General features: G+C 34.4%; 1 protein-coding gene across 1 annotated transcript in view; it reads right to left on the minus strand.

Moving 5' to 3' along the window:
* Positions 1 to 1,476: 1,476 nt before the first annotated feature.
* The window catches only part of mEFTs (elongation factor Ts, mitochondrial), a 62,640-nt gene continuing 48,360 nt past the window's right edge, over positions 1,477 to 15,756 (minus strand). The window contains exons 4-5 of the mRNA XM_089104734.1: positions 7,466 to 7,772; positions 1,477 to 1,736 (exon numbers count right to left, since the gene is read on the minus strand). Coding sequence (XP_088960860.1) covers positions 1,552 to 1,736; positions 7,466 to 7,772 — 492 coding nt within the window. The 3' untranslated portion in view covers positions 1,477 to 1,551. The remainder of the gene's footprint in view (positions 1,737 to 7,465; positions 7,773 to 15,756) is intronic.

Genomic DNA, 15,756 nt, shown 5'->3' on the forward strand with positions numbered 1-15,756 from the left:
GAACTTAGAAGATAGTTTGCTAGAGATTTTTCAGAAAGTGTTTAAGAATTAATGTTTGGTATAAAGACTAGTGATGGTATGCTAAAACATACTTTCTATTAATAAAGTAGTTAAAATCCACTTTGAGCATTATCTTAGAAAACATGGTGACAAAGTGACATCATGGTTAAGAAGTAACTGAAGCTAAGTAGAGTGGCAAAACTGTATAAAGAAAAGGTACTAAACGCTTTTCCAAAGTAACTATGAAAGAATGACTATGAGTCATATAAGTTCAAAGTCGGTGTACTATTTTGGTAAGCATAGTGTCAAAGCTACATTATGGTTAGAAATGATAGTAGCTTATCACAGTGCATAAACGTGGACACTAAGAGAAAAATAGGTAGGCTAATAGACATTTCTCAGAGAAACTGCTAAAGAATAACTGAAAGCTTAATGATTAGCGTCGAGGCGCCAAATGCTGCTCTTGGTATACCTTAAGATATAGGCCTACTTGGGTATATCTTAAGGATAAACAGAGCTGTTCTTAGGCTTGGTGGTGGCCGGAGCAAAAATTAATTGCAGCATCCCCAATCAAAATGGGCAACCTCCAGCCACGGCACCCCCTCCTATCCAAGGCACCCGGGGAAGCTCGCCCCCACTCCTTGAACGGCTCTGAGGATAAAAAAAAGATGACATCCTTAGACCAGTTTAATGTAATAGTGCATAAGCCTGTGACACGTAGGCACATCACCTCATCTAAGACTGACATTATAAAGATAATCAAATCCATGGGGATTTCCAACTAGAAACTTTTACCGTAGACCAAGTTTCCCGAAGCTAATTACCATCCATGAGAATTGATTATTTTTTTTACCCTCATCCTAAAAAGGCGGATAAAAACACACTCAGACCCTTTTACAGCCAAAATAAAAGGAGATAACATCAGAGGGGTCGATTGAGGGGGGGGAGGAGTTTTATTTGGTGGGGGACAGGACGGGCCTGCACGCTTTATTATAAAAAGACCTTTTTGTTTGTTTTTTCATTGAAAATGCTTTCTTAAACAACAAGTAATAGGGAAATTTTTTTATATATGACAGTGGAACGCAACTAAAAGAATATTTCGACCCTATATCCAAGGTCTGTCCTCAGCAAATCGAATGAAGAAAAAACAAATATAAAAGAAACTCACTTTAAAATTCAATCGTTAAAACTAAAAAAAAATTCAAAACAGCCTTCAAAAATTTTTTCAGTTTTTTGAATTTTTTTTCAAAAAAATGCTTTATTTTTTGGTTATTTTCACTGGAGAAAACGACACGTTTGCCCCCTTTCCTTAGATATTGGAAACTAAATTTTGCCCCCCCCCATTTTCAGGAATTGAAGCCACTGGCTAACACTGAGTTTCCATCTACACTTATTGGGCTACTGGATTACACTCAAACGCCTTTCAACTAAATTCAGCAAAATCTTGCTTTTGTCTAAATTAACACTAAATTCAACTAGATTCGACAAAATATTTTATAAAAAAAAGAAACTAATCTATATTGAAAGTAAAGATAATATAGATCATATTTTCTAGTCAATTTTCTCGCCACACTGGAACCTCACATAGTCAAGAACATTGACAGAACATGCGTCTAAAACTTCTTTAACGGTAACATCTGGATCTACGAGGAACTCCTGATCAAGAAGAACCGTGGACTCTTCTGGTGGCAACTGTTTTTCGTCTGGTTTTCGTTCTATGCTCAATGGATTCATTCCTAAAATAGTAATTCTTAAATAACACTCAACGATCAATACATTTTAGACATAAAATAGGCTGGCAGCACTTTTCAGCGCTTCAACCTAAAAAATCAAGAGCTCATTCCATAGCCCTTCCAAAAAAAAGAAAATAATATTGCAGAATTTTCTAGGAGGTGACACAAGTTAGAAATATAACCTTTTGAGAAATAAAAATGTTAATGATATTTTAATGTAGGTAAAGCCTCTTCTTTCTTTCCCAAAAAATTCAAATCTTGTAGTGTCCTGGGTCGCTTGGTAAGTTGTAGGCATTAGTGTCTCTAATTTAAAATTAGGTGTCATTTAAGTTATAATTCAGAAAATGAGAATATTATGGTACTTAATCGAAATTTACGCCTAATAAAAATTGAAATAAACTATTCAATAATAATAATAAAGTAGCTAATATGAACTTACTTCAATGAAAAAAAGTGCTCTGCATTATTGTTTACTTTCTTCCTCTGCTATTAATAATATGATTAGCAAGTATAGTCAATAATAACATAGTTCGTTCTTTCACATTTAAAACATAATTCAACCAGCCAAACACCTAGAAATTGTTAGATAGTTCCTGATTCATCTTGAAGGAAACTGATATGAAAACTTCAAAGAAAATCTTTGAACAAAATGACTTAGGAACGCATGTCAAACATATTAAGTATTTAACAAGCAGTTAAATACTTATGCTTAGTTTTAAACCTCATAATATGGCGGGGGGGGGTAAGGAATACCACAGAAGTGTAAAACATGAAACAAAAGGAATTTAATGTCAGATGTCATAAAAACTGGGAGATGGGAACTAACTCACTGCCAAGTCTTAGAAACACCCCTGTTAATAATTCTTGTCTTTGGCAATATTTTCAGACTGCATCGAAACAGCATGTATGTAGTTTTCTAAACCCTGGTGTCAGAAGAGTTACCAACCAAAATATTAGAGGGCAGGGGGAGCCAATATGTTTTGCCGATTTGATGGTCTTTATTAGAAACAGTTTAGGCAGTCTAGATAGGCATTTGTGCAGTTTGCAAAACTGCAGAAAAATCAGTAAAACTTCGGTATAACTTCACGATCTCAATTGTTTACTTTACCAACTAGCAAAACACGTTGATCCAGCCCCCCAGCCCACCCCCTACATATGAGCCTCAGAATGTATCTAAATGTTACAAATAAGTAGTTAATTTAGCAAAACGAGGCCCTTAAATGCTTTTAAATAAGTAGTTAAAACATTGCTCTTTACTATAGCAAAAAAAAAAACACCTTAAAATATTAAGATAGAAAGAAAAATTATTATTATTAACAGCCAAAGAGCTTATAGAGGTTAATTTAAAATTAGCTGAGAGGTATGATAAATGTTGCAACAAACTTAGCAACTATGATGTTAAATAGAGCAAGTATGTATTTTTTGGAAATAAATTTACTTTTTTTTTTAAATAATCATTCGTTGTGTACTTATGATCAAACAGATATTAATTAAAAAACACGCCTCGTATATGACGCTTAGAAAATGAAATTTTAGTTCAGTGTAAACGTGCGTAAGTACGATACAGACATCCGTACGCGCAGCGCAGTATAATGATGAACAATGGATATGTATGGAGTAGAATCAATGAAGAGGTACCTTTTTTTATATATTAGAACAAACTGAAAAACAACTATTAGAATTTGAATGAGAAATTACTGTCAAATTAAATAATTAATTAATGAGAAATATTAAAGAACTTAGAAGATAGTTTGCTAGAGATTTTTCAGAAAGTGTTTAAGAATTAACGTTTGGTATAAAGACTAGTGATGGTAAGCATGGTGACAAAGTGACATCATGGTTAAGAAATAACTGAAGCTAAGTAGAGTGGCAAAACTGTATAAAGAAAAGGTACTGAACGCTTTTCATAAGTAACTATTAAATAATGACTATGGGTCATTAAAGGAAAAATTCGAATTAAGTAAGAAATTAAGGTACTTAGCAAGGAAGAAGTTCAAAGTCATAACTTAGGTACTTTAGGCCACTTTAGGTAATCCTTAACAGCCAAAGAGCTTACAGGGCGACGTCTTGTAACCTATAGTGGATGCTATGCAACTGACAGTCAAATGAATTATTGCGGGCATTATTTAGATAATTCTACCATTGGCAAATCCAAGCTGATAAATGATTGGCAAATCCTTTGCACATTGTGCAAAATGTTTCTGCTTTTCAAAATGAATCCCTTTTTTACATTTACAACTCTGCTAAAACCGAAGAATAAAATCTTTGAAAAAGAAGAAATAGATGGCATTATGACCAGAACAAAATGTTCTGCAACAAAAATATATACTTTTAAAACAATTTACATATCCTATGGAACCAGCGAGAGCTCTAAAAAAATATAAAAAATAATTGGTAAGGCAAACTAGATTAACTAATAAATTGAGTCTAAGAAAATACACATTTAAGGCCTACATAATAAGATACTAATAATTATGAGAATTACTTATGTACATGTACACCAATTTCTCATTTTTTGCAGGGGGCTGGGATCTAGAATTAGATCCCATTTACCAAATACAACTGTTTTTGTTTTCCGTAAAATCCTCTCAATCAATTTTTTGTAGGAGCTTGGCTTTCTAAAGCAGGGTTTTGAGGATCGCTCTGGCCCAAAGCATCACAGTTCGAATGATGGCAGTATATCTTTAACTAGGCAAAACGGTAAACTTGGTCAAGGAAAAAAACCCAGCCGATGTTGTTATTTGAAAGCCGTCTCGTATGTCGGATTGAAAGCTAAATTCAAGAAAAAGTCCTTATTTATAAAAATGAGCTTTTGTTTTGATACGTATTTTTATACATATTCAAAAAATGAGTTTATTGTTAGCAGTGCATAAACAGGAAGCTTTTTTTTACTTTAAGCACAATGTCCCCGGACCGAATTTTTTTTTCCAGCTTTTATCCGAATAGAAATGAACAAAATATTCATCCTTAAAAAAAAAACAAAAAAAAAGATGCCGGGGGGACATACACCTGTTGGTGGGATATTCAACTTCTGTTACAACCTGGCTTTTAATAAGATTAAATGAAAAAGAATTGGTACTTGCGTATTAAACATACTCTTTTATATACTGTATATGGAATGTCAAGCTGGAGATGCTAAACACACCGGAACAGATACCTGCCAGACTGGTTATTTCAAGAGACCGCTATTAAGAATTGGAATGCAGAGTAGTTTTCATTGCGTTTACGATATTTAAACTGTTGTTTTTGGGGGTTTTGGAGGGGGAAGGTACCTAGGTTAGATTATGTATTTAACATATGGTATGCTTTACATATATCCTTTGCATATACCAGTTATGACTAAGCTAAACTACAGGTGGAGCCATATTCCAATAATCTCTCGTTAAAAGAGCCAACATAAAAATAAAATGTAATAACATCACTAGTTAAGGAGTTTTTACTTGTTTGAGTACGTCTTCAAAAAAAAACATACAGTTCATAGCTCGTTAGCGTTTAGGAATTAATTCCGTTAAATACTCGATTGTGAGTTCTGAACAATGGTTTACTTTTATAAACTACATTGTTGAAAAGAGTGACTCAACAACACACTATGCCAAATATGAACAGTAAACTCCAAGCAGCTTTCCTTAAATTAGGGTACTTTGAGTGTGGCTCAAGTTTCCGAAACTCGTTTGCAGACTGTGCTGATTTGTGATGCATTTCAAGACTGTGGTTTTGCATTTCAAGACTGTGGTTCTCTTGAAGTTCTAATATTTCAATTTCTTTATGAAAAAAACATGCAATATAAATTGAGTTCATTGATTTCACACTGAAAATTTTGAAACAACAAAGCAAATAAGAAAAAATAAGAAAGCAAGGTAATAAGAAAGACTATGCAAACAATTTACAAAGAAAGAATAAGAAAAGGGAGAATAAAAAACATAATAAAAACGAATATGAAACAAAAGAAAAAAGAAAGAAACAGTGTTCTACCCAGGATCTCTGGCATTAAGAAAAACCTCGAGTACGTGTGAAAAATTGATACTCTATACAAGAAACTGAGGATAAATTTGATTTCTCATAAAAGAAAAATATTCAGCGAGAATGATTCACAAAAAAGGGTTCAATTACTCACTTTTTGTTAGCTAATTAGTCAACTACAGGATTCATAGTGATACACATTTTTTTTTTACCGCCTATTTGTCGTTGAATGAATCTTTTGGTTTTCTGATGATGGAAATAAATGGCTTGTAGTTTTAATGCTTAAGAGCGGATGCGCTGATTTCTCAGAAATAAAAAATAAACAAAAGGATGAATACAGTAAATTTGGAATTATTTTTTCGATTATAATTGACGATAAACTTGTGTTCATAAGAAAAAAAGCTGTTTACGAATAAAATTATATTTAAACCACATAATAATAAATCGTTATATATTAACATTAATAAAATGATATATTAATAGATAATGAATTATACAATAGCAAGTTACTCCTATAAAATCGTGAAAGCCTAGCTTTGCCTATTGGAATTTTGGAACTAGCTAAAGGAAGAGATTTAGATTATGAATTATATAATAGCAAGCTATTCCTGTAAGACCGTTAAAACTTAGGTTAGCCTATTGGAATCCTGGAATTAGCCAAAGAAAAAGACTGAAAAATGTCAGCACAAGATGGAAAACTCAAAGAAGTAAACCAATCAATTCTATTTCTAGGAAAGTAGAAAACTTTCTAAATCGTGATACATTGGATCTTCCCAAAAATGACAACCTAAAGCATGCTGTAAGCCCCAAGTTGTGCAAAAGGAATCGCTCACATGTAATTTTAGACAACCAAAAAAAAGAGCAGAAAGACTAACAAGGAGTTTTATTGGAGAAGTGGCGGTTCTGGCCATTCTTGCGCCCGGACCAACATCTAGATTAGCCCCCCCCCCGCTTTGTCTCCCAAAATTTGAATGCCAAATTTCAACACAAAATATCACAAGAAACATTAAAATTAATTAAATACTTTTATTCTCAAAGAAAATATGATGAAAATGTGAATAAATGTGATGAAAATATGGAAAAAATAAAAATTTCGGATTCAATTTGCTTATACTTACTGCCAACTGCGCCATCTACTTTATTTTCACAAAAATAAAATTTTGAAAATTACAAAATGATTATAACGGTTAGATTATTTATTTGAAATTTTGCACCCCTAAAATTTCTGTACCCGGGGCAACTGCCCCCTCCCTTAGAACAGTCACTGGATTGGAGATTGGGCTTTTCATGCACCAGACATCTGTGGGAAAAGGTTCTTATTTTGTTGGCGTTTGATTTATGTCCTTAGTTATGGTGTGGGATATAAAGTTCCTTTTAGAAAGGACTGGATTATATTAGTTAAGAAAAATATTTAATAATCAATGATAAAACAGTCCGCGTCACGCTTTGGTATGAATCATTATAAATAGTTTTAGGGAAATCCCTTGTAACCGTCTTAAAAACCAGTACATTGTACATTGTACCTAATAAAAAACCTTATGTACCTTATGTACCTACTAAGCGAAGTAATCAAAACCTTCGGCTACTCAAATACTACTCAAAATTAAATTACAATGCAGATTTTGACTGTTACGATTCAACTTTGTGATCTCGTGTTTCAAGTATCATTTAATTGGTTTATTTCAACACTGCACTCTTTAAGTCAGAGTTAAAACCTTCGAGGATGAACTAAAAGCATACGCAAGAATCAAATATTTAAGTTATTAGCTTACCAACAATATGCTGACAAATTTGGCGTCCTAACGTATCTATAGTCCAATTCTCTGGCATTGCCTCCTCTGAAGTCCTCTTAAAAAGCGCTAAAGCTCCAAACTTTCCAGTCATCACACTGGGACAGAACCCAGTAACAGTAGGGTGAGTGTAACAAGACAGATGAACAGATGGATCAGCAAAAGCTCCCACGCCACGTCTGAGTTTCATGTTTTCACCGATTTGCCCTATGTTAAGTGCTATAATATCGGCTAAGGTACTCCCGTCGGGTGCTAAAAAACCTTTCAGCTCCTCTTCTGTTAAAGACAGCTGAAAAATAATATAGTTTGCTCCATGTTTGTAGGTACATTTGCAGTTTTATGGTTAAAAAAAGAGGCAATTTTAACCGATTAGTTATAAATAAAGATGAAATTGGAAATTTTAGCCAAATAGAATTGCAGGTAAAACTGCAATCAGTAATATACGACTACTACTTCTAACACCTCAATACAGAACCAAGGAGCCCGAGGCCAAAACAGCAAAGCAGGCTCCTCCTCCATCCCGACCTATTCATAGCCTCCCTCTTTATACCACTCCGCCCTACAAGGAAGTTCCCCTTTCCTTTGAATCTTTCCTTAGGACATTCTCCGTCCCCATTGGGGCATAACCTGCTTTTCGTTTTGTCTTTGAAGATTCACCGACAAAGACGATCTTTGGCAATCTATCACCCTTCTTCCACATCTAGTGTCCTAGTCATTTCATCCTTTCTCTCATTATAGCCTTAAAAAGCGGGTTTAAAACACATTTTTCATACAGCGACCTGTTTGAGATACGGACAGTCAGTCGGGTGCCCAAAACAATTAGTCAATTTCTCTGGAAAACATCTAGCAAATCCTCCTCCGTTTTTTGGACCACCCGCGCTTCAGAACCATATTTGACCAGTTCCATCACTTTACCTTCCAATATTCCAATCTAATCAGTAATTTAAGCCAAGGAAAATTAGAAATTTAGCTACAATTAAGAATTTTAGCAAATGGGAATTAGAGATAAAGCTGTTACATAGGATTTTTCTATATTAATACCATAAAATAATCTTTAACTATGACAGAAAATTCCGATGAAACAAAAGACTGTCTACTACACAACAGAACACTAAAAAAATATTACGAATATACACGAAAATTAGTTCTTAGCTGTTAATGTTTTTCTAATTTTGTTGCACATCCGCGGTGCTTTCCTATACTGCCAGGGAATAGTTCCATAGTCCTTTTACTTTTTTAATTCAACTGGGTAGCAATATAGTGTCTGCTGTAGTAGTTCTTAGCTATTAAAGCTAAAAGCCAAGAAATATAGTGCAATGCAATGTCTCTGTCGTAGTAGTTTTTAACCATAAAAGCCGAAGATCTGATTCACCTTGGTTTACTACTGTCTTTGTTCTAGACCCCAAGTATCAGTAAAATGTTAAAGGGATGCGCGAGACTAGAGCTTGAATATCTAACAACTATGAAGTCATTTAATTGGCTTCTGTGGCAACCAGCCAGAAAATAGTGACCCTAGCATCGTTGACTCTGCTCGTGTTGGTATGTGAATCTGAGTAAGATATGAATCACAAATAGAAGAAAACCTAATACAAAAAAAAACCTTTACCAACAATATCTCTATGAAAAGGTCCAAAACCTCAGTTTTTAGACAGTTGTTCTGCTAGCGAAAGACTTTTTAGTAAGTTTTACTGAACTACCTAATAAGTCATTAAATAAAAGAACTGTTTTAGCCAATGCCTCTTAAGGCCAGTCCATTCTCCACCTTAAGAGCCCTACATACAAATTACGGAAAAGAGGTTTTGCCTCGTTTTATTTCTTGTAAAAGAGGCTCTCGCTCACTTACTAGTCTCTTTATTAGTTGATATAAGATGATTAGATGAGACCACGCCCTCCTCTCATACCTAACTACTAGCCATCCTAAAACTACAATAGCGTACTAAGATTAATAAGAATAACAGAGTACTGAACAAACTCAGCATCATTAGCACTATTCGCCTCACTTACGGTATAACTACTCGACCCCCCCCCCCCCCCAAAAAAAAAAACTTGGTTCTGTTATTCACCAATAAAGGCAAGCCCCAATACCAATTGATGGGGGTCAAAGGCAGTGAAGGGTCAGATTCCCTGTGCTAGATCAAACTAACATATTATAGTTCATACAATTTTATATGTAGTAGAGAGCACTGTTCATTTCTTGAGTACAAAATTCTGATAACTATCTTAAAGAAGGTATTTTTGTCGATTTGACTATTTTTTCAAATCCATTTTAAACTCATTTGTTTTATATTTAATCTAGATTTGGAAGCAAAATAAATTATACTATGATTTTCATATTTTATCACCTTGTTCAGACAGAAAAAAAATTTAAAAGAGGAAATAAAAAATCAATAAACACTACATTATAAAAAACAAAAATAAAGTATAGTTAATACTTTCCTTTGATATTCGAAATATTAGGGTTCTTCTTAATCAAAGCTTCTAGCTCAAATATTATAGCCCCAGTACAAAGCTGAAATATTGCAAAATATGTTCACTAAAGAACATCCAAAAATGTAGAATACAGGTTAGACAGGCTGATGTACGAACCAATAATGACACCGTCAAAAACTCGAGATTATTCTTTCTAGAATACAGTCTATACAATAATTAAACCGAACAAAAGACAATGTGCTTCCCTCTTTTACACCACTTTCCATATTGAAGGATTCAGTTTCTTCGTCAGGAGCGTTACAGTCGATTTCCAAGGCTCATTTTCAATCCTCATTTAGAGAGAGGGTCCTTTTCTATTTTTTTTCTAAACAATATTTCAAAGATATGCATCGTCATTCCCAAGCAGAGACATATCCGCAAGGGAAACCAGCCATGATTAAAACAACAATAGTTTCAGTATCTCTAGCTATAAAAATTACGCACAAAAATTGTATGCATGGAACTCTAAACTGGGCCCTCGTTGCACAGCTATACATCGAAATTTTCCAAAAGAAAAATTTTCTTCGAGGATTAAATCCTTGAACTATTTTTTTTTCTTAAAAAAAAAAAATATTTACGCCTTATCTTCCCCAGGAGAACTATACTGACTTCAGATATGCCCTTCTGTTCAAGACACAAGAAGCTACAGTGATGACGGTGGTCAAATATGGATCTGAAGCATGGACGCTCCGAAAAGCGGATGAAGATTTGCTAGATGTTTTCCAGAGAAATTGCTTAAGGATTGTTCTGGGTACCCGGCTGACTGACCGTGTTTCAAACAATAGGCTATACGAAAAATGTGGTTCAATACCGCTGTCTAGGGCTATAATGATAGAAAGGTTGGGGTGGTTAGGACACGTTATGCGGATGAAGGATGACAGATTGCCGAAGATTGTTCTTTTCGGCCAACCATCTAGGGCTAAACAGAAACCAGGTCGTCCCCGTCTGGGGTGGGAGGACGTCATAAAGAAAGATTTAAAGGAAATGGGAACTTCGTGGGCGGGTGTAAAAAGGGAGGCTTTGAATAGATTGGGGTGGCGGAGGAGCGTGCGCAGCTGTGTTGGCCTCAGGCGGCTTGGTGTTGCGGTGAGTTGTTAGTAGTTAGTAGTAGTATTTAATAGGACTGTTTTATTAGTTTTCCTAATTGATTTTGTACCACATATTTTACTAAGTTTTTTCATTAGTGATTTTGTCCCTTGTGAAGGGGAAGTTAGCTCCCGAGTAGAAATTTCTTTTTACTTTTTGTTTTTAGAAGGGCCAAGATCCAAACTAAGTTCTGAGGTGGATAATTACTGAGGAGATAATTCTTTACTCTTAGGAAAAAATCTATGATTTTGCTTTCTCGTACCATCATTGATTCAATATTTGCACGTTAACGGACTATTGGCCTCGCTCCAATTGGCCATTCCCGGGTACGTCTAAGGCTTGCACCTATACGTGCTTAATGAGAGGGTGAGATAGGACTTCTCTTTCAGGATTTGTCCTTGGCATACCTGAACACTAGCAATAGAATAGCAATAATACTAAGAATTATAGTGAAAGTATTGGTATCCAAGCTGTTCAACGAGAAATCGGACACGACGGAGTGTAAACTGAGTGGAAACCTAACCTAACCTGCTGAAGGAAATATTTAGAGTTTCCCGATTTTTCTTATAAATTGTTAAATTTATCGTAAAATTGCTTCTTTTCTTTATCATATAGAGAGGGGAACTTACCCTCCTCTCCTGTAGATTCCTGAGCCTCTAACTATACATAGTCTTTTCTTTTAACTGACTCTTTAAGTAGACAGATAATTCTACCCCTCTGCTGAATGCAGATACGTTAGACAATAAGAAACGTGGCTACCTTCAGGGAGATCAATTTTATATTAGAAGCTGGGGGAAGAGGGGTCAAGAAGAGGGGTTAAGTAGTGAATACACTATCAACCACTTAACGTTCGATTTTGTCCAAAAGCTGGTCCTCAAACTTCATATCTAAAATTTGAGGAGCATAGAAAGTGTATTTTAATCGTAATAACATTAATCAAATTCAACTTACTTTAAAAAATTACATATGGTACTTGTATGATATACTACTACTACTACTACGACACAGGTAGAGCATTGTGTTTTCTTCAATTATGATTTTCTGGAATTCAGTAATGGAAACAGTAACCCTGTATTGTGACAGGCTAGTGTTAGGGACAATTTTTTCACTTTTTTTGTATTCGTTTGTTTATTTATACTATTTTGTTAAGATGTTTCTTATTATGTTTAGGTTATATTGTATTTTTTTTGGAGCTTCAATTACGTTGGAAACGGGACCACCGACCCTCCGAGTTATAGTAAGTTATTCAGTTGGTTAGGTTTGGTTGCAACTACCCTCCTTTTTTTTTATATATATATATATATATATTTATAAAAAATGATAATTTTTTGTAATGATCGTTTGAAATGGCTTGAGAATAATCCATTGAGTGTTTCGGATTTAGGATTAGGGATACTTCACAGGGATTTTGATATGGGGGTAGATGATATTTTTCCAAAGGTTAATTATAAGTGCCCAGTTGATTTACATACTAGACTGGCATCGGATAAACTTGGCATTTTTCATTTGAATTGTCAGGGGTTAAATGGTACATTGGATTATTTGTCGGAGTTGTGTACGCTATCTGATTTTCATATTCTTGCACTTACTGAAACATGATTAATGAATGATAATTCTGGACTATTGGATATTTTAAATTATAATATGTATGTTAAGAACCGTACTCACCATCAGCATGGAGGACTTGCCCTGTATATTAGAACTGATTTGAATGTGAAGGTTAGGGACGATTTGTCTGTTAATAAAGAGATGATTTTTGAGTGTTTTGTTACGGAGGTTGATAAGAATGGTGACCCATTTTTTATTGCTGTTTGTTACCGCCCCCCTTCAGCTTGTGTAGATTGTTTTTTTAGAATTATTAGAGCAACAAATGGAACTTCTAACTTGTAAGAACACGCCGTGTTTTGTGTGTGGAGATTTTAACATTGATTTGAAATTCTTAACATCTAATTTAAAAGCCCGGAATTTTTTGAATTTAATGTCAGGTTATGGGATGCATCCTGCTGTAAATATTTGTACTAGAGTGACGGATTCATCTTCATCTCTAATTGACAATGTATTTTTGAATGTTCCCCATGATTCGTCGAGTGTTGTGTTAAATGATGTTTCGGATCACTTTGGTTTGGCTATATTAGTTCCGGGTATATTTAAGAATATTAATATTAATTGTGATGCTCGCCCTAAGCCTAAAAAATTATTAGTTGATTCAAATACTATTTCAAGATTTAAGCTTATGATAGAACAGTTAGACTTTAAATTTTTACAAGAAGACTTAGATTTAAATTTGAAGTTTGAGCTTTGGTATGGTAAGATTAAGGATACGTTTTTGGAATGTTGTGAAGTGTCAGGAATGCAGAAGAGAAGGGTGTCTCCAAATAAACCTTGGATTACAAAGAGTTTGTTACAGTCAGTTAATAGAAGACGTTTTTTATATAAGTTGTCAACAAGGAGCAATGATCCTCATGATAAAGTAATATATAGAGTTTATAATAGTAGTTTAAATGCTGCACTCCGACTGGCTAAGGTAGAATATTATAAGGTTAAATTTAAAAAAGTTGAGGGTAACCCGAGTAAGACTTGGAAATTGATTAAGTCGGTGACTTGCCCAGGTAGCGTCTTGATCCGTCCAGATAATATGGGAATGAATAATAATGTTGCAGATGAGATGTGTAATCACTTCGCTACTATTGGGCAGCGTGTGTCATCATCGGTGCCAGTATTTGATCAAGAGGGAGATTTTCGTCAGTTCCTACCTGAAGATTGTGATGTGTCTGCGTACCTTAAATCTGTAACTATTGATGAATTATTTGATGTTATAAATAATATGAAAAATGGTGCATCAGGAGGCTATTTTATTTCGTTGAAGGTTTTGAAGTCGATATTACCTGTTATATCTAGTCATTTTTTAGGACTGATAAATAATTGTTTAAAAGCTGGAATATTTCCTGATTGTCTAAAGTGCGTGAATGTTATCCCGGTATTTAAAGGAGGGGATAAGAATTGTTTTAGTGATTATACACCGATTTCTTTACTGCCTTTTATTTCAAGAGTGTTTGAAAAGTTGATTCATAGTAGGATGGTAAGTTTTTTCGAAAAAAGACAATTTTTTAGTTTTAGTCAGTTCGGGTTTAGGAGTCATCATTCTACAGAGCATGGAGTTTTGTTTTTAACAACTTTTATTAATGATGCTTTCGACAAGGCTCTGAAGATAGCTTCGATATTTTTGGATATTACTAAAGCATTTGACTCTGTTGATCATGATATACTAGTTCAAAAGCTATATAGTAGTGGTATACGTGGCGATTTTTTAAATGTGATAGTTAGTTTTCTTAGTGGAAGGACTCAGCGTGTCGTGATGGATGGAGTTACATCTAAAATTGAATATATTTCGATTGAAGTACCCCAGGGTTCCGTTTTGGGCCCTTTTTGTGTTTGGTTTATATTAATGACCTTTGTAGAGCTTCAAGTAATGTGTCTTGTTCTTTAGACCTTGATACTTACGGTACTAAAGGAATACTACCATGTTTTGCTGATGATGCCCATTTTACTGTAGCTGCTAGAACTGAAAATGAGCTGATGACTATGTTGAAACAAGGTATTTCTTCGATTGAAAAGTGGATGCGAGTAAATAAATTGAGACTGAATCATAATAAGTCGAATTTTTTGATTTATGGTAGAATTACTGGACATTATCCATGGATTAATAAGATAGAAGTAGGGCACCATACTATTGTAAGATCTACTAGTACTAGATACCTTGGTGTTATAATTGATGAAAGCCTTAGTTTTAAAGACCATATTGCATCTGTTAACAGCAAATTGTCTCGTAATATTGGTATTATGGGTAAATAGGTATCTTTTTCCGTGTGAAATTCTGAGAATGCTGTATATTTCTATGGTTCACCCATATCTCATTTACTGTTGTATGGTTTGGTCGAAAACATTCGTAACTCACCTCCATCCGCTCTGCGTAACACAGAATATAGCAATTAGAGTTCTTTATGGTAATCAAATTGACCTATCTGTATCGGTGAGGCATCTTTACCGAGAGTATAAAATTCTACCGTTGGCAGGAATATGTGTATTCTATAATGCTCTGTTTATGTTTAAATATTTAGCTTCGGAGTTACCATCATGTTTTTCAGGAATGTTTAGTCTTGTGTCTACTACTCACGATCATTTGACATGATCTTCTCAGTTGGTGCGAAGACCAGCTATGGTCACGTCTAGGTCTAGGTTTTCAATTCGCCAAGTTGTTCCGTTAGTTTGGGAGAGTTTGCCTGAGGATTTGAGGAATGTTGGGGGTTTGCAGGATTTTCGTAAGTTGCTAAAGAACCATTGTTTTGATGTGTATATTTTGAATGGATTATTCCACGCCACTTAAGTTAAGTTTTGTTTTTGAGGAGGGTTTAGTTGCAGCTGAATATGATTATAATTATTATAATTTTGTTGGGTGTTGTTTGGAGGTTCGTTGGTTTTCGAGTCCAGTAAGTTGAGCTCTAATTATTTTTTATTTTTTGTTTTTTTTGTCTTTTGATGTGTTTTTTGACTTTGTATTTTTTTTTTTTTTGGTTTCTTGGTTTTTTGATTTATTTGGTGGGTTTTATCCCGCACAAGCATTGCTTCAGGGAATCGATGATTTATATATTTTTTTTTTTTTTAAATAAACCCATTGTTACTTGTACTACTAATAACAACTCACCGCAGCACCAAGCCGC

The sequence above is a fragment of the Artemia sp. Qi Xiang Cuo genome, chromosome 19 (assembly GCF_049724085.1).
Source record: "Artemia sp. Qi Xiang Cuo chromosome 19, ASM4972408v1, whole genome shotgun sequence".
Classification (NCBI taxonomy): Eukaryota; Metazoa; Arthropoda; class Branchiopoda; order Anostraca; family Artemiidae; genus Artemia; species Artemia sp. Qi Xiang Cuo.